The sequence below is a fragment of the Dromiciops gliroides genome, chromosome 2 (assembly GCF_019393635.1).
Source record: "Dromiciops gliroides isolate mDroGli1 chromosome 2, mDroGli1.pri, whole genome shotgun sequence".
In the NCBI taxonomy this organism is placed as follows: domain Eukaryota; kingdom Metazoa; phylum Chordata; class Mammalia; order Microbiotheria; family Microbiotheriidae; genus Dromiciops; species Dromiciops gliroides.
In genome coordinates, this window is record NC_057862.1 from 236,966,637 (window position 1) to 236,992,111 (window position 25,475).

Below are 25,475 nucleotides of genomic sequence, written 5' to 3' on the forward strand. Positions count from 1 at the left end.
GACCATGCCTCTTTACCTCATGCCCTGTGAGTAGTCCTTCAGTTCTGGAATCAAGGAGTTGTTTAAAGAGGATCCTGTCTCCCAGGTTTCTAGGCTCAGTTCAGGAGGTCCCAACCAAGGCTTGGCACGGGAATAGCTACAGGCTCTGTCTATAGCCATACTCTAATGTAAGCCACCCTATCTCAGCAAATGTGGACTCTGTCCAAGGGGGTTGATTGTTTTCCCCCACCCTCCACCCCAGACTTCAAAACTATAGACAGGAGGAAAAAAACACCATGAAAAAATAAAATGGAAAAAAAAATTAGTAAAAATAAATAAATAAATGTTTTGTGTTTATTTGTTTTTTTTTAATGAGAAGAAAAAGAAAAAGACCATGACTCCATTGTTATATCATGCTGAGATTTCCCTCATTGCCTGGAACCTCCTCACCCTAGAACATCAAACAACTCTTGTAGCTTCCCTAATCTGAAATTGCCCTCTGTAAGTCCCCCCCCCACTTCTCCCATTGGTGGATTCTTTCTGTAGCTTCCATTTTGTAGAGGGGCCTAAATTGGCCTTCATTCCACTCCTGGCCCTCTTCTTGGCTTCTGGAATTAAAAATCATGCACATGCACCAGGCACCTTCGTCCCCCAACCCATGCTTTTCAGCACCCTTTTGCTTGTAATCATATGCCTAGTGCAAGGCTTCTTAAACTTTTGAAATGTTTATATGATCCCCGGGAAATAGGTACATAAAATAGGGATACATAAATTTTTACTGTTGCAAATTTGGGGGGGCCCCCACATTCAGTTATGGGACCCTATATGGGGTCTTGAACTACAGTTTAATGAGCTTTGGTCTAGTGCACATACTAAGTGCTTAATAAGTCTTTCCTTCATTCTTCCTTTCTCTCCCTCTCCTCCTTTTCCTCCTCCCTTCCTTCCCTCCTCCCTTCCCTCTTCCCTCCCTCCCTCCCTGCTTCCTTCCTTCCCTCCTTCCTTCCTTCCTTCCTTCCTTCTTTCCTTCCTAGAAATTATAGAAGTACATAGGAGATGACACATGAACTGGCCCTTAAAAGAAGCTTGGATTCTAAGAGATGGACATGGAGAATGAGGGCATTGTAGACATGAGGGGCAGACTCACAGAGACACAAAGGCGAGAGCTAGGACTTTATTTTGATACAGTATCCTTAGGGACAGAGTTCTATTGCATCTCCAGGGCTCTCTGTCTCTTATCTACCCAAGTGCCCAGCATAGTGTGTCAGCACATGTCAGCCATATCCTTTTCTGTGAGTTGCCAGTTCATGGCCACACACCCTGAGTTTGGGAGTACTTCACTGGAGAGTCAAGAGACCAGCATTTTAATCCAACCTAGTCTAGTCTAGTCTAGTCTGGTGTATTGGCTGTGAACAGGAATTCGAACAGTCTAACAAGGGGACAGCTAGGTGGTGAAGTGGATAGAGTCCCAGGTCTAAAGTCTAGAAGACTCATCTTTCTGAGTTCAAATCCAGCCTCGGATACTTACTAGCTGTGTGACCCTGGGCAAGTCACTTTACCTCGTTGGCCTCAGTTTCCTCATCTGTTAAATGAGCTACAGATGGAAATGGCAAACCACTCCAGTATCTTTGCCAAGAAAACTCCAAATGGGGTCATGAAGAGTCAGACTTGACTGAACTACAACCATAACAACCTTAGAGAGAGCAGTCACAATTGAATGGTGAGTTTGAAATCCAGATTAGGGGTGGAGGGCAGCTAGGTAGTACAGTAGATAAAGCACTGGCCCTGGATTCAGGAGGACCTGAGTTCAAATCTGGCCTCAGACACTTGATCCTTACTAGCTGTGTGACCCTGGGCAAGTCACTTAACCCTCATTGCCCTGCAAAAAGAAACAAAGAAAGAAAGAAAGCCAGATTGGGGAAGGGAAAGGGGGAAGGAACAAGCATTTGTTAAGAACCTATTATGCTCTTTACTGTGCTAAGTACTTTACAATTATGTCATTTGATCCTCATTACAACTGTATGAGGCAGGTGCTATTATTATCCTGTTTTTTACAGTTGAGGAAACTGAGGCAAGAAGTGGTTAAGTGGTGTCTGAGGTCAGCTTTGAATTTGGGTCTTTCTATTTCTAGGGCTAACAATCTATCCACTATGCCAACTAGCTTCTTATTAGATTAAATTAGGATCCCATTCAAATTTTTTAGACCTTTGAGCCACCTTCTTGGGCTTATGGGTCTGGGAAGTGGTGCTAAAAGTCTATGTTTGGTTCACTCTGTCTGAAGGTCAGTGGCTGGGTCTAGGATTCTTAGGGGAGATTTATTTCTCTGCAGAATTGACTGGTCAGAGACTTCTTACAAACCTTTTCCATCTCCTGTATCTTCTCTACTCCACACCCATCCCTCATTGGGTATGTATCTCCAGCCCATGGAAAATTATGGCCCTGGAGAGAATGCCTCTTCTCATTTTTTCTTCTTCTGGATATTTATATACATCTTCCTAGCCAGAGGTCTGGTCTGGTGAGTTCAGAGTTTGACACATGCCTCTGCTGTCTGTGTGAGTTCCTAAGGAGTGAGATCTTTAATTTTTGTCTGCTGAACCCCCAGTGGGGAGAGCAAAAAGGGGCCAGTTTCATTACAACCCCCACAGGCCTTTGAGCCAAGGCATTTCAACTGGATCCATTTTCATTGGACAGGGAAGGGGGAATGAGTCACTATAGACAGACCAGAACTGACAAGGGATGTCAGTAGATGGAGCTGGTAGTTTTCATTCATGCCTTGATGTCCTACACCTCTCCTCAGGGTCATCCCTGGTGAGGTGGAGCTGGGGGAAGGGACCAGACCATGCATAGAATGATAGATGTCATGCAAGTCACACTGTGTACTCCCTCTCACATTAATATCCATGTGAAATCTGGCTCAAAAGACATAAGCACTCTCCTTGAGAGGGAAAGAAAATCATGAAGGAATAGTCTGAGGGGTAGGATGGAAGGGGGAATCGGCAGCTTCTCTTGTATTAATGATGATGGGGAAGGTTCCAAAGTGCTAGGCCTGGAAGAGACCTCTGAAGCCATCCAATCCAGGGGCAGCTAGGTGGAGCAGTAGATAGAGTACTGGCCTTGAAATTGGGAGAGCCTGAGTTCAAATCTTACCTCACACACTTACTAGCTGTGTGACCCTGGGCAAGTTACTTAACTGCAACTTCCTTAAACATGTCGGGTTGATGTAGGAGGCAAAAACGGGTTAATGGAAAAACCCAAGACCCAAGCTCTAATTCAGATATGAGCTCCAAAAGGGAGTCAGATCCCAGTTAATGGATAACTTATGTTAGGTTCTTGTACCCATAGTGATCAACATCCATAACGGACCAGAGCGGGTCAGGTCAAAATAACAATAAAGAAAAAAGACAACCTATAGAAATTCTAATGAAAAATGATTATATTTTGAAACTAGCCATGGGAATCAGAAAGAGACATGAGCAGAAAAGGCCAAATTTGTCCCCAGATTCACCTTATGACGTGTAAACCCCCAAAACACACCTCCACGGAAAAAGGTACCCACCTTGGGGGTTGGCTTAGGACCCCAGGAACTCCAAATTGGGATAAGCCCTCCCCTGAAAAACCCCTAGGTGGAGAATATTATAATGAGACTGATAATCAATTTATCCATACTATAAATATACCTGTCTTTCCTTTCACTATTTGAGAGATACCTTTCCACTATTCTGGTTCTTTCCCTGTGGTCACCCACAGTATTGCAATAAAACTTGGGAAACTGAGCCACTGGGCCTTTTAATTCTTTTGGGACAATTCACAATCAATTTGACCCCAAATTCCAGCCTACATCAGGGTCATCTCCAGTGGTCCTGATATATATCTTGACACTGGACCCAGATGGCTCTGGAGGAGAGAGTGAGTTTGCTGACCTTTCACAGTCCTCCCTTGCTTAAATCCAATTCACTGCAAGTTATGATGTCACTTCCCAATGTCATGGCCCTCTTCGAGAATGAAGGACAAACAGCAACAATATAATCCAACCCTGCATTCTTGGTTATAAATCCAACTTGGTCATAGTGTATAATCTTTTCGATATGTCGCTAATATTTAATTTTTTGGTGTCAATGTTCATTAGGTATATTGGACTATGGTTTTCTTTCTCAATTTTGACTCTCCTTGGTTTAGGTAATAAGACCATATTTATATCATAGAATTTAATAGGATCCCTTCTTTTCTTATTTTTGCAAATAGCTTATATAATATAATTGTTTGAACATTTGATAGAATTTACTTATAAATCTATCTGGTACCAAGGTTATTTCTTGTGTAGCTTGTTCATTTTCTTTTTCTGAGATTATAACCCTCTCATTTTGCAGATCAGGAAATTGAGTCCCAGTAAGTTAAGTAAGATATTAAGATTCAAAGGGGGCAGCTAGGTGGCGCAGTGGATAGAGCACCGGCCCTGGATTCAGGAGTACCTGAGTTCAAATCCGGCCTCAGACACTTGACACTGGCTGTGTGACCCCGGGCATGTCACTTAACCCTCATTGCCCTCCTCCCCCCCCAAAAAGATACTAAGATTCAAAATCATTTCACAACTCTAGGCCTTGGTTTACTCATCTGTAAAATGAGGGGGTTGAATTAGACAACTTCTGAGGTGCATTCCAGTTCTAATATTCTTATCTAGTCCAATCCAACAAGTATCACATAGGGAGTAAGCAACTCACATGGCTTTCCATTGAGCATTTGAGCCTTAGGACTTTCTAGCACCAACTGAGAACCACTTCCTACTTGGGGATGAGGGACTGAGGGAGATGGCATTAGCACCAGAGGATGATCTATAGGCCGATTGCTTTGATGGTCATTCAGGAAACTTCATCTTTATTCGACTGTACAGTAAAAGTCAAAGAAATGCAATGATCTCTTCACTTTCTCTTCATAATTTTTCTCCTTCCAAATAATTCTTTCCTTTTTTCAACAGTACCAGAATCCTCTTTGAAGTCTTGTTTAACTTACTTGATGATATACCAACTACCCTCCTTGACTAAAATAAAAGATCACATAAGTCCTGACTATAACTCTTCAATTGTTCTAACTAAACCTCCAGGGGCTCTGCCAAGAGGGTTTATGCTCTGGGTTTTAGCTACTACTGGCCTAGGGCATCTTGGGCATTCACTTTGAAGTCTTTTATACATCCATCAATCAATAAATATTTATTAAGCACCTACTATGTGATGGTCACGGTGCTAAGTGCAGGGGATACAAAAAGAAACAAAGACAGTCCCTGCCCCGAAGGAGCTTATAGTATAATAGGAGAGACAACACGCAAACATATGTGTATACATATACATATACACATACTATATACAAGAGGCAACTAACTGGCTCAGTGTATAGAGTGCTAGGCCTAGAGTCAGGAAGACCGGAGTCCAAATGTGACCTCAGATTATTACTAGATTTATTCCCTGGGCAAGGCACTTAACAAGTCCCTGTTTGCCTTAATCCATTAGAGAAGGAAATGGCAAGCCACTCCATTATCTTTGCCAGGAAAATCCCATGGATAGTATTGATATGGTATAGTACATGGGATCACAAAGAGTTAGACACGACTGAGTGACTGACCAAAGTTATATAGGATATATAGGAAATAAATAAGAGAGGGAAAGCACCAGAATTAAGAGTGCTTGGGGATAGAGCACCCGCCCTGGATTCAGGAGGACCTGAGTTCAAATCCAGCCTCAGACACTTAACACTTACTAGCTGTGTGACCCTGGGCAAGTCACTTAATCCCAATTGCCTCACCAAAAAGAAAAAAAAAAGAGTGCTTGGGAAAGGCTTCTAGTAAAAGATGGGATTTTAGTTGGGAAGCTAGGGGGATCAGGAGTCATCCAGAAAAAAATTCATGGAGCCTGGAGCCTAGTGTCAGCCCAAAGAATATCTGTGGGGTATAAGGTCTGTTTGCTCTTTTTCTGCTCAAAGTATCTGGCATTTAATGATCTACATACATCTTGTATCTACACAGGAAGGCAAAGACTTCCCTCCTTGCTTCCTTCTTCCCTTTTTATCCTAGTTTTTGTTGTCATTGTTCAGTAGCTTCAGTCATGTCTGACTTTTTGTGACCTCATTTGGGGTTTTCTTGGCAAAGACACTGGAATGGTTTGTCATTTCCTTTTCCAGCTCACTTTATGGATGAGAAAACTGAGACAAACAATGACTTGCCCAGGGTCACATGGCTAGTGAGTATCAGAGGTGATATTTTAACTCAAGAAGATGAATCTTCCTGACTCCAGGCCCAGTACTCTATCCACTGTAAGCTGCTCTTTATTCTCATTAGCCAGCACATTACCCTGGACAAAGAAAGCACTTAATAAATGTTTATTGAATTGAATTGTGATTGGTTCAACGTCTGCTAAAAGGAGATAAAATTTATGTAAGTGTAAGACCCTCCCTTGGCTTGCTTTCTTTCCCAACTCACACTGACATTCACAAGCTAGCTACCCAAGGGAGAGCAATTCTGTGAGTGACTACGTTTAACACTGTAGCTTACAATACCCCTAATATTAAAAAAAAAATACCACTAATATTGTAGTATTAATTGCCTTAACAGTTAGCCAGTAAAGGAGAGACTTATATGAACTGATGCAAAGTGAAATCAAGGGAACAATATTGTAGGATGATCAACTATGAATGACTTGGCTATTCTCAGCAATACAATGATCCAAGACAATTCTGAAGGACTCATGATGAAAGGTGCTATCCATCTCCCAAGAAAGAACTGGTGGAGCCTGAAGGTAGATTGAAGATACTTTTCCTTTCCTTTTTTTTTGTCTGTTTTCTTTCACAGCATGACTTAATTGGAAATGTGTTTTGTATGACTAAACACATATAACCTATATCAAATTGTTTGCCTTCCTAATTTGGGGAGGGGAGAGAGGGAGAGAATTTGAAACTCAAAATTTGAAAAAAGAATGTTAAAATTATTTTTACATGTAATTGGGGGAAAAATGTTAAATTTAAAATAAATAAATAAATGGCCAATAAATTCAATTAGCTCAAAAAAGATATTTACTCAAATGACATCTCAAAAATAGTTCCAAGGATTTTCTCCCAAAAAAAACCCCAGGCTATACTCTCTCACAAAGACACTGAGAGTCAGAAAAAGAGAGTGTATAATGTATGATGGTAATGAGGTTCACATTTAGGGAGCACATGTTGCCAAGGCAATCACAAGTATGGAACTATAGGATCTTAGTGTCCTTTTCTTTCCCTAGAGAGTCTTCACAAAGTACACTGTGTGGAGGTTTATTGGTGTTGTTCATGGATAATTGCCACTGTTAGACTTGGCTATATAACATGATGTCTCATCTGGTCAGGTAACTCAGCTGGGTTTATGCCTTCTAGCCTGGATGGGTTGCTCTTCTAGATTGCCTGGGCTAGCTCTTTCAGGAATAGCTATTTTGTTATTCAGGGGCCTTAACTCGAGGCCTTAACTGTTCTTTCCAAGGTTTTCAGCCATCTCTCAAATGCCAGACCTGATGGTCTTTTCTCAGTCCTCATTTTTTTTGGAAGGACAATGAGGGTTAAGTGACTTGCCCAGGGTCACACAGCAAGTAAGTGTCAAGTGACTGAGGCCGAATTTGAACTCAGGTCCTCTGAATCCAGGGCTGGTGCTTTAGCCACTGCGCCACCTAGCTGCCCCCAGTCCTCATTCTTTTTAACCTATTTGCGAGCACCCTTTGACACTCTAGACCATCCTTTCCTCCTAGATAGTCTCTCCTCTCTTCATTAATACAAGTGAAGGCCTAGATTTTCACTACCCCCACATTAATGAGCACCCATAACAAGAACATATAGAGACCTTAACTATAACATTGATACACTGACAAGGCATAGAAATTCAAACTGGAAATAAGTGATAAATGAAGATTTTTTTGAAACTGGACATGGGAATCAAAAAGAGACATGTGCAGAAAAGGCCAAATTTGTCCCCAGATTCACCTTATGATGTGTAAACCCCCAAAATGCACTTCCACAGAAAGAGGTACCCACCTTGGGGGTTGGCTTAGGACCCCAGGAACTCCAAATTAGAATAAGCCCTCCACTGTACCTCCCTAAGGAGGAGATTATTATAATGAGATTGATAATAAGTTTATCCATACTATAAATATAACTACCTTTCCTTTACCTATTTGAGATATACCTTTCTACTTTGCTGGTTCTCTCTCTGTGGTCACTCACAGTATTGTAATAAAACTTGGGAAACTGAGTCACTGAGTCTTGTAATTCTTTTGGAATGATTCATGATCAATTTGACCCTAATTCTATCCCACATCAATGTCACGGTCCTCTTTAAGAACTAAGGACAAACAACAACATTAACAACTTAAGAAGATCAGTCAAAGGGGCAGCTAGGTGGCGCAGTGGATACAGCACTGGCCCTAGATTCAGGAGGACCTGAGTTCAAATCCAGCTTCAGACACTTGACACTTACTAGCTGTGTGACCCTGGGCAAGTCACTTAATCCCAACTGCCTCACAAAAAAAAAAAAAAAAAGAAGATCAGTCAAGTTCCATTTCCTAGACTCTTGTTACATCTCTTACAGAAGGCTGGAGATAAAGGTCCCCAAAATCTGCCTGTGCCCTGGGGTAAATTTATTGTCCCAGTGGCCTCTTCATATGCAATTGGGTTATTCTAGCTTTAGATCCCTTCTAAGACTTGGAATGTTTCTTTTGTATCTGAAAGACATGTCTCTTGTCTTTTTTTTTTTCTTCCAAACTTCTGCCTTACTGGAGTATAAATAATATACAGCACTCCCTTTCCTTGCATGAGCATAAAAGGAAATACAGAATGAAATACGTGGTTATTTTGGGAAGGACGGCACTAGTATCTGGGCATATTAGGAAAGATCTAATACTGGAGGTGGCATTTGACCTGAACTTTGAAAGAAACTTCGAGGTAGAGGTAAAAAACAAACAAACAAACCAAATGGAGTTTATTTCAGGCATGAGGGTCAACTTGTGCTAAGGTATGGAGACGAGAGATGGTATATCATGAGGTGAGGCCCAGCAAGACCATTTTGGCTGGACTGAAAAGTGAGTGAATACATGGTAAGGCTGGAAAGATTGGTTCAAGACAGACTGTGAGGGGCTTTAAATGCCAAACAGAGAAGATTTTATTCGATTGTAGTTATAATAAGGAGCCGTTGGAGTTTATTGAGTGACAAGGTCAGACATGTACTTTAGGAAAATCACCTTGACAGCTGTGTGGAAGATGAATTGGAGAAAGGGGAGACTTGAGGCAGGGAGACCAACTAGGAGGCTATTGCAGTAGTCCAGAGGAGAAATTATGAGGGTCTGAATTAGGGCATTAGCCATGTATGAGTGGAGAGAAACAAAATGGATATGAGAGATGTTGAGGAAGAATTGACAAGACTTGAAAACTGATTGGATATGGAGGGTGAGGGGCAGCTAGATGGTGCTGTGGACTGAGCACTAGCCCTGGAGGCAAGAGGGCCTGAATTAAAATCTGACCTCAGACCCCAGCTATGTGATCCTGGGCAAGTAATTTAACTCTGATTGCAAAAATAAATAAATAAATAAATAAATAAAGGGTGAGAATGAGGAGTTGAAGATGACTTTGTGGTTATGAACCTAGGTTCCTCAAAGGATGCTAGTACCCTTGAAAGAAATAGGGAAGCAGAGAGGGTTTAGGGAAAACTTAAGTTTTGAACATGTTGAGTTTGAGATCCTTATGGTACTTTTGCTTTAAAATATCCAAAGCTACATAGTTAATAAATGTCAGAGGAGAGACTTGAACCCAGGTCTTTCCTAACTCCAAACACAGCACTTTACTCCAATATGGTTAGCTCTTCCTTTTTGTCTGGGAAAGCTAAGGTAACTGAATCCTAAGGTAAACTAAATCCTAAGGAAAAGAATTTTGGGGTGTATATACTTTGCCCTCTCCCAGACTGTGGTACTCTTTCTAGAATGTGCAGATCTGGTACCCACAAGACTTAGCTTCTGGGTGGCCACAGACAAGAGCATCCTTGTCCAATACCAGGACACACATGAGTTTATTTGAAGTTCTTCCACCTGGGCTCCAGATTAAATTTACTGCTTGATCTACAATCTTCTAATAGTTATCTAGAGTCCTGTTCATGTAAGAAATACCTAAGGGAATCACAGCTACCCAGCCAGCAGAGCATGCCTGTCAACACGGGAGACGGGCAGTGTCAGACCTGGGCAGTGCTTTTGTGAGTACTGGGTGGAAGCCAGTCTGATGGTGTCTGGTACTGAGTGGTCTTGCCAGTCTGTGTGGGCCTTAAGAACATCAGAGTGGAGAAAGCACTGAGTCTTTTTCTGGAAGCATTAGGTTTGGTGATTTCTTAGTATTTTTTTTTTGTCCTTCAGTTGTTTCTGTTGTGTCCAACTCTTTATGACCCCATTTTGAAGTTTTCTTGGCAGAGAACCTGGAGTGGTTTGCCATTTCCTTCTTCAGTTCATTTTACAGATGAGTAAACTGAGGAGCTCAGAGTCATTCAGCTAGTAAGTGTCTGAACTCCACAGCCCTTACCAAGTCCCAGCTCTCTATCCACTGCAGCACTTAGCTGTTCAGCTTCTAAATTACCTTCATATGGGGCAGCTAGGTGGCACAGTGGATAGAGCACTGGCCCTGAATTCAGGAGGACCTGAGTTCAAATCCAGCCTCAGACACTTGACATGTTCTAGCTGTGTGACCCTGGGCAAGTCACTTAACTCTCATTGCCCTGCAAAAAAAAAAGAGAATGTCTAGCAAATTGCATTCATCTTTTACACTGAGAAGCAGAGTTTCTGGCTTCAGGGCCATAGATTTTCTTTTCTTTTCTTTTCTTTTTTGGTGAGGCAATTGGGGTTAAATGACTTGCCCAGGGTTACACAGCTAGTAAGTAGTAAGTGTTAAGTGTCTGAGGCTGGATTTGAACTCAGGTCCTTTTGACTCCAGGGCCGGTGCTTTATCCATTGTGCCACCTAGCTGCCCCTAAGGCCATAGATTTTCAGCAGTAAAAGAAGACCACCGTGCCTCTGGGTTGCTTATCTCTCTGGGTGCTCTCCTCTGGAGGGCCCAGAGTCCGATTAGTGTTCTTTCCACTGCCCAACCCAGTGATTAACTGGATAATTTGTTATTTGTTCTGAAAGAGGGGAACTAGCCCTCCTGGGAAGAAGAATTCAGGGTTGGAGGTACAGTCATTTCCGAGGTCTGAATGAGTAAGAAAAATCCCCGGAATCCTGTCTTCATTCCTGAGACTGGGTTCCAGCAAAGGGAGCAGGAAGATATTTCCTTGTTTTTAGGTTCTTGTTTATCAAATTAGTAAATGCTTTGGTAGCTCACTAGCCCCCAGCATTATTCCAGCATGACATGAGAAAGCAATTAGACTCCTTCTCTGTGTCAGTCAAACAGCAGTGATTCTGTCCTGGATCAAGGCAGAGGCCTTCCTTCTCAACCCATGAGCCAATTCTCTCATCAAACCCTTGGGACTCTCTATGAAGAGCTTCCTGGCCCCCAAGAGCTTTTCAGAGATGAATTACTCTCTGCAACAAGCTCAGGAGGTGGGTGAGTAGTGCTGGCATCGTCCTCATCCCCTAATTGGCAGAAGGCAGTAGGGAAGCAAAGGAAGGATGAGTCACGGGGCCAAGCCAGAGACCATTAGAAACAGGGATCTTCCCAAAGGTCAGAACACCAGCATTGCTGGGGAGGAAGGAATGGGACAAGGAAGGAGGTGGAATTTTCCAGATCTTTGATCTTGATGAATTGGATCATGAGAGAAAAAGTAAGAGGAGAAGACCTGAGAGCAGTGACCTTTGTCATCACTGTTTCTCTGGTCCACAGTGGTGCTGGATTGTTCAATTCTCTGCATGAGCATTTACACCTTGCAAATTCATGAACACCCTATAGGGGCTTGGCTTATCGTTTTGTTAATCATCCAGAGGAATTAAACCAGCAACTACAAGGTGAATGGTGTGCAAAACCAGCAGAAGGAGATCAATATGTAATTGGGAAATTATTTAGCAAAATAAATTAAAAATACAACATAGATAATGTTAATTTCTAGTTTTCTAAGTCAATCTGAGGCCCACAGGGATCCGTTTCAATTTGGGTTTTACACCACTTATCTGTACTTAAGAAAGTGATAGAGGAAATGATAAGAATGCCAATTAAACCTAAGAGGGGTATCATTTTGTTATGGGCCTGGGTACCTCATTTGAATGGCCCTGGGTACCCCAGAAGTTTTGTGGGGTAAATCAAAAGAACCTTCTCATGGAGAAACTAAACCAAAGGACGGACACACCTAAAGAGATAAGCGGCACAGGATCCAGACTGAGTTAACTCCAGGACTACCACCCTTCATTCCAGTCTCCCCCACCCCTAGGGAGATAAGGTTAGGTGTGGCTGCTGCCTTTGTGGCATGAGGAGGAGAGAGATGGCTTGAGAGATCCACAGTCACCCCTCACCCAACTCCCCCAGCCACCACCAGTGGGGGATGGTCCTCCCTCAATAAGAGAACTTTCCACAGTCAGATGATCACCCCCATCAGTCCTCTATAAAAGTATCTGCCTGTCTCCTGCTCAAGGAGATAGGTATCTCAGAGCCACGCTCTGTGCCATGCCATCTCCCCATGAGAAGTCCAAGGATTTCTCTCTTGGTTTCCCTTCCCCAGCCCCTAAATAAATTATTATCTTATTCTATTGGATTTGTGTTCAAGAGGGTGTAATTCTTTAAAGAGGAATTCCCAAGAACCCCTATTCCAAACCCCCACCAATTTTCCCTATAACAATTTGTACTTTTTTTTTTTTGGAAAGCCAGTTGTTAAACATTTACTACCACACCCCTGGCTGGCACCCTCCTTCCCTGCCCAACCTCCCTCCTCCCACACATAGCAATTTGTTTTGTGCTTTGATAATGTACTTACCACATAATATTGTGCATTATAGCCATCTGTTAGTGTCATCATTCTTCTTTTTTTTTTTTTGGTTGGGCGATGAAGGTTAAGTGACTTGCCCAGGGTCACACAGTTAGTAAGTGTCAAGTGTCTGAGACTGGATTTGAACTCAGGTCCTCCTGAATCCAGGGCTGGTACTTTATCCACTGCACCACCTAGCTGCCCCTAGTGTCATCATTCTACAAGGGGCAGCTTGGTGGTGAAGTAAACAGAATTCTAGACCCAGAGTTAGGAAGACTCGTCTTCCTGATTTCAAATATGGCCTCAGACACTAGGCAAGTCACTTAACCCTGTTTTCCTTAGTTTCCTCATTTGTCAAAAGAGCTGGAGAAGGAAAAAGCAAACCACTCCAGAGTCTGCCAAGAAAATTTCAAATGAGGTCACAAAGAGTTGGATACACCTGAAAATGACTGAACAACAACAAACAACAACAAGAAGATTATAAGTTCCATGAAGGATGGGACCACATCTTATCTAAACTTTATAGCCTCCCCTCCATCTAGCATAGTGTTATAGATACAATAGGTATTTAATGAATGTTTGATGAATATTAAAATTTTACATTTGTAAAGTACTTTAACATTCACAGCACATTTTTCTCACAATAACCTTATTTGTTTTTTTGTTTTTTTCTTTGCAGGGCAATGAAGGTTAAGTGACTTGCCCAGTGTTACACAGCTAGTGAGTGTCAAGTGTCTGAGGCTGGATTTGAACTCAGGTCTTCCTGAATCCAGGGCTGGTGCTTTATCTACTGTGCCACCTAGCTGCCCTTGTATTTTTTCTATATCCTAGGCTGCCCCTCATTCATTCACTCATTTATCTTATAAACAAATAAATGAGAGGAAATGGGTAATCCCAGCTCAAGAGTCAGGGTGAGCCAGTTGGACACCTGAGACCCTACTAAGGGTGTTTTTGGAGATTCTACAGAGCAGCATCAATAGACTTACTTCAGAGGAGGGGCAAGCATGATAGACAAGACAGAGTCAGAAAAAGTACTATGGGTAGGGTGATATCATTTATTTAGAACAGTCACTGTGGTTCCTGGGAGTACTGGGTGGGAAATTATAAGAGCCTCTAGGGAAGGAATGGGATAGCTGATCTTGTAAATGAGGGAAGAAGAAAGTTTGTGTGTAAGTTTTGGCTGGGGTGGAGCCCGGGTGAGAGACTAAGTGGGTGGCAGAGTTCCAAATGTACAGACAAGGGAGATGGAGTAGTAATAATGTCTTGGACACACAAGAGGAAAAAGTAGCTAAGAGACAAGGATGACTCCAAGGTTTCTGGTCTTGGGAGCCTGGTGGAGAACTGAAATAAGGAGAGTAGTAGTGGTATCATCAATGGGGAGGAGGGGTGCTACTTGGCTGATTGGTGCCATTGGACATGGGAAGGAGGTTACAAAAGATCCAATGTCTGAGACTGGGCAGAGGAATAACTACTCTACCCAGGAGCTGCTACTGGGCAGAGTAGTCAGAGACCCAATGGGTTTGGTCCATGATGTGGTGAAGCTAGTGGTTAGCACCATAGAAATGGGGAGGCCTTGGCTAAAGCAAAAGTGCTCTGCCAGAGAGAGAAGAACCAAGTGAGTATGGGTATATCAAACAGCAGCCTTCAGGAAAGAGTGAAGAATATTTAAAGAGGATATATGGGGGCATTGTTGTGGAATGGGAAGAGCATCCAATCTGGGATCAGAAGACATGGTTTTGAATTCTTGCTCTCTTTCTTATGGAGTGATCTCACATAAGTCTTTTAACCTCTCTGGGCCTCAGTTTCCTCATATGTAAAATGAAGGGGTAGATGATCTCTTCTAAGGTCCCTGTTAGTTTTAAACCTTATGATCCTCTATGTTGATCTGGTGGCTTCTGCCCTAGCTATGTAATAGGTAGGTGAACCTGGACTGGTCACTTCTTCTTCTTCTTCTTCTTCTTCTGGAATGAAGGTTAAGTGACTTGCCCAGGGTCACACAGCTAGTAAGTGTCAAGTGTCTGAGACTGGATTTGAACTCAGGTCCTTCTGAATCCAGGGCCAGTGCTTTATCCACTGCACCACCTAGCTGCCCCCAGGTCACTTCTTTCTGTCTCAGTTTCCTTCATCCATAAAATGGGTCTAATAATATCAGCCCTAGAACTGTGGGGATAAAATGAGGCAATGGATGTGCCTGCATTCAAAAAAGTACAAAGTGCTATCATTGTGAATATTTTACCTTTTCTTCTCAGAGATCCTTATACTCCTCCTACTCCTTTGCCAATCTCCATGCCCCAGGGCTATGAGATGGGAAATAATTGACTCTGCCTCATAGGACCAGGATGGCACAGTCCTGAAGGTAGGAGGTAGCAGGTAGCTGGAGTTCTTTGTCCTATTCTTCCTTCCCTTTCATAATAATAGCTGAAACTTTAAGGTTTGCCAAGTGCTATGGGCAACTGTTATCTCATTGGGAGACAGTTACTCCACCTGTTATGATCCTTATTTTATAGATGATGGAACTGAAGATCAATGAGATTCAATTACTTGCCCAGGATAACACAGCTTGCAGATTCCTGAGGCAGGAGTCAAACCAATGTCTCTCTAGTGAGAAATAACTTAGGTGGCACATTTGCCATTTGCTCTGTCCTGGAGTCAGGAAGACTGGAGTTCAAACCTTGGACACAATCTCTGTCTGCCTCAGTTTCCTCATCTATAAAAATGGGAATAATAATAGCATCTATCTCCCTGGAGAGGATACTCCAGCTACTCCTTATGGGGTAGATACAACACGGGATGCATCAGTTACCAGTTATAAGTCACTCAGGAGCTGCGGCTCCCACATCGGACTGCATAGCCACACTGCCCTGTGGCTCTTCAAGGTGCTGATCCATGGTCGTCCGTGACTGGTGGAGACCGCCTACTACTACTATTACCACTACCTCCCAGGGTTGTTGGGAGGATCATATGATAGCACAATGCCCTGTGTATAGTAGACACTTTAAAAATGCTTTAAAATACTCCTTTTCTAGACTCAAGTCCAGTATTCTTTTCATTAGACTCCCATAGACAAAGAAAGAAAGAAAGAAAGGAAGAAAGAGGGGCTAGATGAGATTGGGTTGACAATTTACTCCTTACACCTTGTAGGTCTCCCCCTCCTTCCAGGAGAATCTTGGGGAAATAGTGGATAGAATAGGCTATTATTATTTGTCCTTCCTTCTAGAAGAGGACCATGACATTGGGGTGATGTCATGACTTGCACTGAGTTGGATTTAAGTGAGGGAGGGATATACAAAGTCACCAACCTCACTATCTCCTCCAGAGCCATCTGGGCCCAGTGGCAAGATATATATCAGGACAACTGGAGAAATTTAAGAAACATATCAAAGGTGAGATTTGAACTCAGTTCCTCTTGACTCCCGGGTCAGTGCTTTATCCACTGCACCACCTAGCTGCCCTCAGTAGAATAGGAGAGTTCTTACAAAGATTCCTTCCCTGAGTCTTAAAACTCTCGGACATGAATAAGTTTGCACAATTGCATTTCTTTCCCTTGAAGCTGGTTCAGGGAATCTTGCCTTTAGCCCAGGAACTTAATAGCCTCCCCACCCTGCTAAAGAAAAAAGTCCCAGAGGAGTTCAAAACCTTTGAGCTGTCCTGCCAAAATAAGACCAATGTCAGAAAGCCTCTTTCTTGCTCATGGGGGGTTTGAATAACAACTCGTTGTCAGTTCCCCAGGGGTCTTCTATCACCCCACTAGCATGAATCAGCACCAGTCTCTAGTTCCAAGGTCTCTTCTCCCTTCTGCCAATGCCTGGTCCTGATTCACTCTAATAAAAACCGTTAAAAAAAAAAGCCCACCAGACTCTACTAGGTAAGGGTGCTCATTTCTACCAGGGCTCTGGTGCTTCTTCTCATCTGTTTCTACCATCCTATATCTCCTCAATCAGTCAGTCAGTAAATATTTGTTAAGTGCCTACTATATTTCAGGTATTGTGCTAAGTGCCAGGGATACAAATTTGAAAAAAGAGTTCCTGCCCTCAACAAGTTTATCATCTAATAGGGGTAGACAATACAAAAGGAAACTCAAAAGAGGGGGAAGGGAAGAGGTGGCCAGGGAAGGTGCCCGAATAGTGGTAAAATCAGAGAAGTCCCAAAGCAGTGCAGCTAGGTGAGAAATGAGATTTTCTGAGCCTTCTCCCTCCTTAAATGGGGGTTTTGGAGTTCATGGCTCCACCCTCCAATCAGAGGTCAAAACGGTGGTGAGGAGGTGAGACAAGGCTGATGGCATTTTGAGAGTAGGAAGGTTTTCCCAATAAAGCTGGCTTGCTTTACTCTATTGTTATGTGCTCTGTGTTTCCTTGTACTGGACTTCGGTATCCCAGACCTTCCTAAATTCATATTAAGACACCAGTCTTGGATAGAGCACTGGCCTTGGAGTCAGGAGGACCTGAGTTCAAATCCAGCCTCAGACACTTAACACTTACTAGCTGTGTGACCCTGGGCAAGTCACTTAACCCCAATTGCCTCACTAAAAAAAAAAAAAAAAAAAAAAAAAAAAAAAAAAAAAAAAAGACACCAGTCTTGCTCCCTCTTTTCTTTCTGTCCCCTTTCTCTATATCCTTTAGACCACAATAGTGCATTTCACTATTTAAAAAATCTCTGCTGATTCCTGAACCCTACTTTGGCCCACCGTGCCTCCTGGATCCTCCTGGCCTCTGAGCTAGCGTGGGTTTAGAGAGCTAATGTTTCCATTTCTCAGTTTTCTCATCTGTGAAATTTGGAGATTAGATGAGATGACCCATAAGGTTCCATCTGGTTCTAAGTCAATGATACTATGAATCTGATTATCTGTCCCCTTCTTTTATGAAGGAAAGGACAGCCAGGCACTGGTAAGCATTATGGATACAAAGATAGTCCTTGCTTTAAAGGAGTTCACAGTCTAATGGGGGAGACAACATGCAAGCAACTATGTACAAACAATATATAAAGAAAAATATATGTAATAAATATTTATATGGATATATTTATCTATAGGATAAATGAGATATGAGTAGGCATTATAATTAATTACTTACACTACTGTAAACTCTGGCCTGGTATCTGCTACCTTTTATCCATCTCCCCCCACCTCTTCCCTCCCCTTTAGAATCTGAGTGTGTTTTCTAGAGTTTATTTTCAAAGGGGAAAAGAAATAAATTCAGAAATAATATATCAGGTTAGTGTAAGTAGAATTGCATATAAAAGAAACTTACTAACTAGAAGGGAAATTACATGTTCTAAATATGATACAAGGTAGAGTATGGTAGGTACCATGTGAAACCTTTGAATAAAATACTAAGAGAGTTCAGATGACAGAGACTTCCAGTTTGTGGTGGTTCAAAGGACATTGCTTCCAGCTGGAGAGAGGAAGGGGGACAGGAATTAGGAAGCCTAAATTTTATCTTCCATTTTGTCACTGGCTTCTTATATGGCTTAGTGCCACTGCAAAAATGGGTGTCACCTACCTCAGAATAACACCCACCCCACCCCTCACTCCAGACAACACACACATCTGTGACTTTGACTTTAAATCATAAGTAGATTGCAGTGATCAAGGCCTCAAGAATTTGAACAGGATCAGATGAATGAGTTCCTAGTGGGAAAGTACTTTGAACTTCTGGCTGAATGAAGGCGTAACTGTGGTTGGGCAATGATTAAATATGCTGTAGCTTTGAGTGAAGAACTCGGTTCATTCCACTAGGGGGCATGCTGCTCAAGTCATCGTCTAAAAGCCCCTTTATGCCCCAGGGGTAGGCGGAGGCAAGAGAGTATTACTGCACTGTCCTGCAGCCACGCGCGGCATGTGGCACTGGGCACGAGTGGTATTAGCAGTCTGGGAGGAGATTGTAGTTAGCAGTAGTTTCTTGTATCTCGGGCCCTGGACCCGTCAGCCTTTTCATGTACCACGCAGTGACTCAGTTTCAAGGTTCGTTAAGACCACCAGAATTCACCACCAGCCCCTGAGAGAAGCCCGAAAAGGTGAGGGTCAGAGGAAGGAGAAGAAAACCAGCCAGGGCTGACTAGAACAGGTGAGGGATGCACTTGGACCCGCAGCCTCCCCTGCGGGCTCTTGGGTCAAGCTTAGAGCAGGGGACCCGCCTCTTCCCAGCGCTTCAGGGGTTAATCCCCCTCCGCCTCTCATACGCTTCGCCGTGCCAAAGTGGGTGTTACTGGAATTCCTCCCTCTCTCCCGTAATGAGGAGGCTGAACCGTCTCTCCGAGGAGGGGGCAATAGTGTGGATAAAAGAGACTGGAAAAAAAAGTGGGAGGTTTCCAAAAATAAAACCCTCCACATCCCCTCCCAAGGTTGCAGTGACAGGGGGAAGAGACCAGAAGGTGCAAGCCGCTGTGTGCGCAGAGTGGGCTGGGGGCACAGGGCTGGACCCGAGGCCAGGGGCCGGGAATCAGAACAGGGCTGGATCCGGGAGAATTCTCGAGATCCCGAACCCGTAGCTCCTCTCTCTTCCAACCCCCTCATCGGGTGGCCGGTTCGGGACAGTGATCGCGGGCTGGAAAGTGAGTTTCGCTCAAGGCAAGCATCTCCTCTTGCCTGGCCAGAGCCGGAGCCCGTGAGCCCGGCGTGCAGCTGCTCCCGGCGCTGCTGCATGTGGCCGCTGCAGCTGGTAGTACGCTGAGTTCTTCTCGCCCGAGGCTAGCCATGGGTAGCTACTGGAGAAGCTTTCTGCCCTTGACCCTGGCTCTATTTGTGGGGGTGGGTGATGCCCAGCGAGATCTCGTGGGGAGGTACGAGCCCGCGGGCAGGGACCGGGGTCGTCTTCGGCGACCTGGGGTCAGTCATCCGGGTGCCACTGTAGGCAAGGTATACAGTCTGTTCCGAGAGCAAGGAGGGCTTGGTCCGGGTCAGCCTCAGGGAGATGTTCCCCAGCCGGCTTGGGGACACCTGAGGAACCCCACCGACGGCGAGATCAGGAGGCCTCTCAGAACACAACAGCCCCGTAGAGTCCTGCCACCTGTACCTGTTACCCTACGACAGCAGAACTCACCTCTGTCCAGGACTGCCTCGGCTCTGCAGCGCCCTCGGACGGGGCAGAGAGTCCGGGCCGCGCCCCCGCCCCCGCCCTCGTCGCGAGGGCGACTGATGGGGTAAGCCGGAGGGTGTGTGTGTTTGTGTGTGTGTTGCTTTCGGGAAGTTCATTAGTAAAATGATATATCACATTGTATGTATATATAGGTATATATGTGCATATGTATGTTGTAGGTATAGATATACAGATCTATGTTGTATGTATATACAGGCATATATGTATATATCTGTGTGGTATGTATACATGTATATGTGTTTGTTGTACTTATATATAGTTATATATGTATACGTGTATGTTGTATGTATGTGCATGTACGTATATAGCATTTGGATTCTAGATGTCTATATAGATAGGTATCTATCTATATGGAAAGGGGGTAGGGAGGGGCCGGAAAGGATAGAGCTCTATTTATATCTGGATAAATAGATCTATATCTAGATAGATGGAGCGATGATATAGCTCTCACCTCCTGCCCCTCCCTTGCCATTGGCACCTGCTTGGTCCCTCGATCCTAGAGCCAAACTTGGAGTAGCTAAGTGAGAGCTGCCCCTCGGCTGTCTACAACTGCTCTCTCAAGTAACTTTCTTAACCGCGAGGTTGTTTGTACACGCACAACTGAGATGAGGAAACGGAGCTCTGCTCGGGCTAAGAGGAGAAAGTGCACCCAGGTTCGAGCGTGCGTTGTTGTAGACGGCAGAAGAAGCCAGAAGTTGAGGGTTTCCTTTGCCAGTACTCGCACCGTGTGCTTGCTGTGCCTGAGCAGTGGCCCCTGGGGAATGTGTCGAGCAGGAACTTGGGGCCGGAGTGGTGTGGAGGTGGGGGCAGAGGAGGTGCGGAGGGCGGCACTCGCAGGTGGAGTGTACCGGACATGCTGGAAAAGGAGACCGATCCAGCTCTGGGACTCATTTTCAAAAGGGAAGTTTGGTATTTGTGTGAACTCGTGGGTTTGTCTGAGAATGTTCAAGAAGAGCGGGACACATGAATGGGTAGAGAAAGGGAGGAGGGGACGCGGGTCCGACCTGAGTAACGGAGTATAGTAATAGATGGACGTTTGGAGTTACACATTTTAGATTTGGGTTGCGGGGTGTGTGTGTGTGTGTGTGTGTGTGTGTGTGTGTGTGTGTGTGCTTGTGCTCTGGAATCCTCTGTGGAACTGAGCTGTCCCCAACATGTACATATACATAAACACACATTCCCCTCTTTCCTTCTCATTCATCTTCCCAGTGTAACACCGGATCTATAGTTCATGCTTTCCAATTGTCCTGCTTTCCCACGAGTTTCCCCCCTCCCTCTACTGGCTCAGCCCTGTGACCTCCTCCTGCTTGGGCTGTAGATGCCATAGCACATTTTGAACAATGGTGTGCTAGAATAGTGCCCGGGCAGACAGGTGCCTCCTGAGGTGAACTTGTGGCTATCGGGCAGTGCTGTAGAGAGAGCAGTGGGCAAAGGGATCAGCTGGCAAGGGCATCAGCAGGAGTGTCCCTACTCCTCACCCAATTTGTACATTCCATTTGGGCCCCAAGGATTGGGTGGACTAAGCTGATGACCTTGATTTCTTTCTTTCTTTCTTTCTTTCTTTCTTTCTTTCTTTCTTTCTTTCTTTCTTTCTTTCTTTCTTTCTTTCTTTCTTTCTTTCTTTCTTTCTTGGTGGGGCAATGAGGGTTAAGTGACTTGCCCAGGGTCACACATCTAGTAAGTGTCAAGTGGCTGAGGCTGGATTTGAACTCAGGTCCTCCCGAATCCAAGGCCGGTGCTTTATTCACTACACCGCCACCTAGCTGCCCCGACCTTGATTTATTTCCATGGAGAATGGCAAACCATTCTCTAACATTTGTGCATTCTCTTGCATAGTCATGCCTTCTCTTGTCTGTCTGTCTGTCTATCTACACATACGTGTATAATACATACATAAATTATGCAGCTTGCCTGTATAGAGGACAATATTTTAAAAAATCAGCTCTGCCTTGCTAGTGTAGAAATGGTACTCCCTCATTTGTTAGCAGGGTTGTATGGGATGTTTCTTCCAGTGTTTCTGTGTGTTACATGTTCCTCATGTCCCTCAGACAAATTTCATCCAATTTTTCTACCACCTACCAGAAGCTCTGAGGCAAGGTAGACTGGCTGGAAAGTGGGAGTGTGGAGTAGGAATTAGAGCTAGTAGAAAGCTGGTTCAGTGGAAAGCTGTGGAATTGAGGATTGAGTCAAGAGGGCCAGAGTTTGCATTCTTGCTGTGCTGCCCAAGTGATTTGGGACATGTCATTTAAAGTTTTGGGGCCTCAGTTTGACTGTAAAAGTGGGAGGTGGAAGGGATCTCAGGGGATATCTATCCCTATCTCCTCTTTTTACAGATGAGGACATTTGAAGCCTACGGAGGCTAGCTAGTAACAGGGATTTCCACTACCCCACACTTCCCACAGGGCATCTAGGTGGTGCAGTGGATAGAGTGCTGGCCCTAGAGTCAGGAGGGCCTGGGTTCAAATCTAGCCCCAAACACTTACTAGCTGTGTGACCCTGGGCAAGTCACTTAACCCTGTTTGCCTCAGTCTCCTCATCTGTAAAAATGAGCTGGAGAAGGAAATGGCAAACCATTCCAGTAACTCTGCCAAGAAAACCCCAAATGGGGTCAGAGAGAGTTGGATATGACTAAAACAACTCAACAACAACATACCAGCATAGTAATATTTGAATCAACACTGATAATCCACATTGGTTCCCTACACCCCCTTACCCTCCCCCATGTAGCCAGTAGGCATTTGGATAGTGTGGGCCTTTACAAGCAGACTCATGTTTCCCCTCACCCATCTTAACTAATAACAAAGTTTTTGAGTGTGGATGAAGTTCAACAAATTAAACAATTCAACAAACATTTCTTAAGCACCTATACTGTGCTAGGCACTGGGGATTACAAACATGTAACAGCCCTTGGGGCTTTCACAAATTAGTAGGAGGGCTGATGTTTACAAGTAACCACAGTAAAAGTTACTATATGAAAAGGAGAGGTCCCAGCAGAATGGAGAGATTTGAGATAGAGGGATCACTCTGAGCTTGAGGAATGCCCTAAGGATGCCAAGATGTATGAGGCACAGCTCATAGACCTATAGATGTTAACACTAGATTTGGGAGAATGGAACAAAAACATGCAAAGACAAGAATTGTCAATAGCCTTTGGTAAATGACCCTTTAGTGGTTCTTTAGGAGAAAGTGTAGTAGGAGTTCAAGAGAAGGAGTGATCACTGTGAACTAGAACCATTGGGGAACAGTTGAGAGGTAGCAGGACCTGAGTTAGGCCCTGAAGAAAGGGAAAGATGTAAGTGAAGAAGAGAGAAGAGATGGTCCACATAGGGATGGTGATGTCAGCAAAAGTGCACAGGTGAGACCAATCTAGCTGAAGTATAGAATTAATTGGTCACCATGTTAAGCACAGGGGATACAAAGAGAGGCAAAAGACTGTCTGTCCCCCGAAAGAGCTTATAATCTAATGAGGGGAGATAACACTCAAACAGCTGTGGACAAACAAACTGTAGACAAGACCAATTGGTGATAATTTCAGAGGGAAAGCACTAGCTTCTATGGAGTTTGGAAAAAGGCTTCCTGTGGACTTGAAGGAAGCTGGGAGACAGAAATGAGGAAGGAGAGAATTTCCAGGCATGGGGAACCACAAGCTAAAATGCCCAGAGTTGGGAGATGGAGTGTTTTGTATAAGGAACAACAAGGGGGCAGTGTTACTGGATCGAAGAAAGTGTGTGTGTGTCAGGGGGAGGGGAATAGGTGGCAAAAGGCAAAAGTGTTCATGGGGTGGGTTGGGGCAGGGGAGGCTGGAATAGGTTGAGCAGGTTGTAAAGGGTCCTAAATGGAAGACTAAAGAGTTTGAACTTCATCCTATATATTATGGGGAGTCCTTGGAAATTTTGGGGTAGGGAAGTGATATGTGGGGCAAGTAGGTGGTGCAGCGGATAGAGTTCCAGGCTTGGAGTCAGGAAGACTTATCTTCCTTAGTTCTAATCTAGCCTCAGACACTTACTAGCAGTGTGACCCTGAGCAAGTCACTTAACTCTGTTTGCCTCAGTTTCCTCATCTGTAAAATGAACTGGAGAAGGAAATGGCAAACTACTCAGGTATCTTTGCCAAGAAAACTCCAAACAGGGTCATAAAGAGTCAGTCACAGGGGGCAGCTAGGTGGCGCAGTGAATAAAGCATCAGCCCTGGATTCAGGGAGGAGTTCAAATTCAGCCTCAGACAGACACTTGACATTTACTAGCTATGTGACCCTGGGCAAGTCACTTAACCCTGATTGCCCCCACAAAAACAAACAACCTCCCCCAAAATAGAGTCAGACACATTGGAAATAACTGAACAACAATAACAAAAGTGATATATGTGCAAAGTGATACCTTAGAAAAATTAATCTGGTGCAGGTTAATGTGGGCATACACAGGGGCTCCATGTAAAGTATGGTGAATCCAATATTTCGTTACACACCTCACATGCACACAATAGCAAAAGACATTACTTGTACGCTCTACTTGGTAAAGGGGAAGGCTGCTTCCCCCCAACTCTAGTCAATCGCTATCTACTGACCTGTGGGGATCTGAATGGAAGAGATCTTGCTTCTTCATTCATCTTCTTTGTTTGGTACAATGGAAAGAGATATGGAGTCCGAGATCCTGGCTTAAAATCTCCTGTTGCGTCGCTCCCTGTGTGACCTTGCGGAGGTTGCTAAACACCATTGCCTTCCTTACTTTCTTCATCTGGAAAGTGAGATTAGATTTCCAAGGTCCCTCTTAATTCTAATCATTCTATGATCCCATTTCCACTGTGAAGAATGATGCACAGACAGTATGACATTGCAGAGCTTGTCCTCCACTACTTAGCCCTGAAAGCTAATCGCCACCTGGTGGTGAAATGAGGAACTGCCATGCTCTGTTAATGGGGTACTCTTGCCTGACTGGTGGTCCACTCTTCATAGAATTTTAGAGATCATCTAGTTCAACCTCCTCATTTACTGAAGAGGAAACTGAGGTAGGTGAAGTAACTTGCCCAACATCACATAGCTCAAAAGTGACACAAGTGATTGAAAAGCCAAGGTTATTTGACTGCCTGGCTCTCATTCCCTGATCTAGGACAAGGAATCTGGATTGTTGATTAATGTCACCTGAAATAAGTGACCCATCAGTCAGGGGTTATGGGTCAGTCCATGGTGCTAGAGGCTGACCAGAACATAGCCACCTTATTAGAGGGATGAATTTGTTCTATGAAGTGCAGAGTTGGACTACTAAAGGGGCAGCTAGATGGTGCAGTGAATAGAGCACCGGGTTTGGAATAAGGAACTCATCTGTATGAGTTCAAATCTGGCCCCAGACACATACTAACTGTGTGACCCTGGGCAAGTCATTTAACCCTGTTTGCCTCAGTTTCCTCATCTGTTAAATGAGCTGGAGAAGGAAATGGTAAACCACTCTGGTATGTTTTGCCAAGGAGAGTTGGACACAACT

General features: G+C 44.0%; 1 protein-coding gene across 1 annotated transcript in view; it reads left to right on the forward strand.

The window, feature by feature from the left end:
• The first annotated feature begins 19,577 nt into the window (after positions 1-19,577).
• Positions 19,578-25,475, forward strand: part of LTBP2 (latent transforming growth factor beta binding protein 2) — a 191,923-nt gene continuing 186,025 nt past the window's right edge. The window contains exon 1 of the mRNA XM_043989179.1: positions 19,578-20,041. Coding sequence (XP_043845114.1) covers positions 19,596-20,041 — 446 coding nt within the window. The 5' untranslated portion in view covers positions 19,578-19,595. The remainder of the gene's footprint in view (positions 20,042-25,475) is intronic.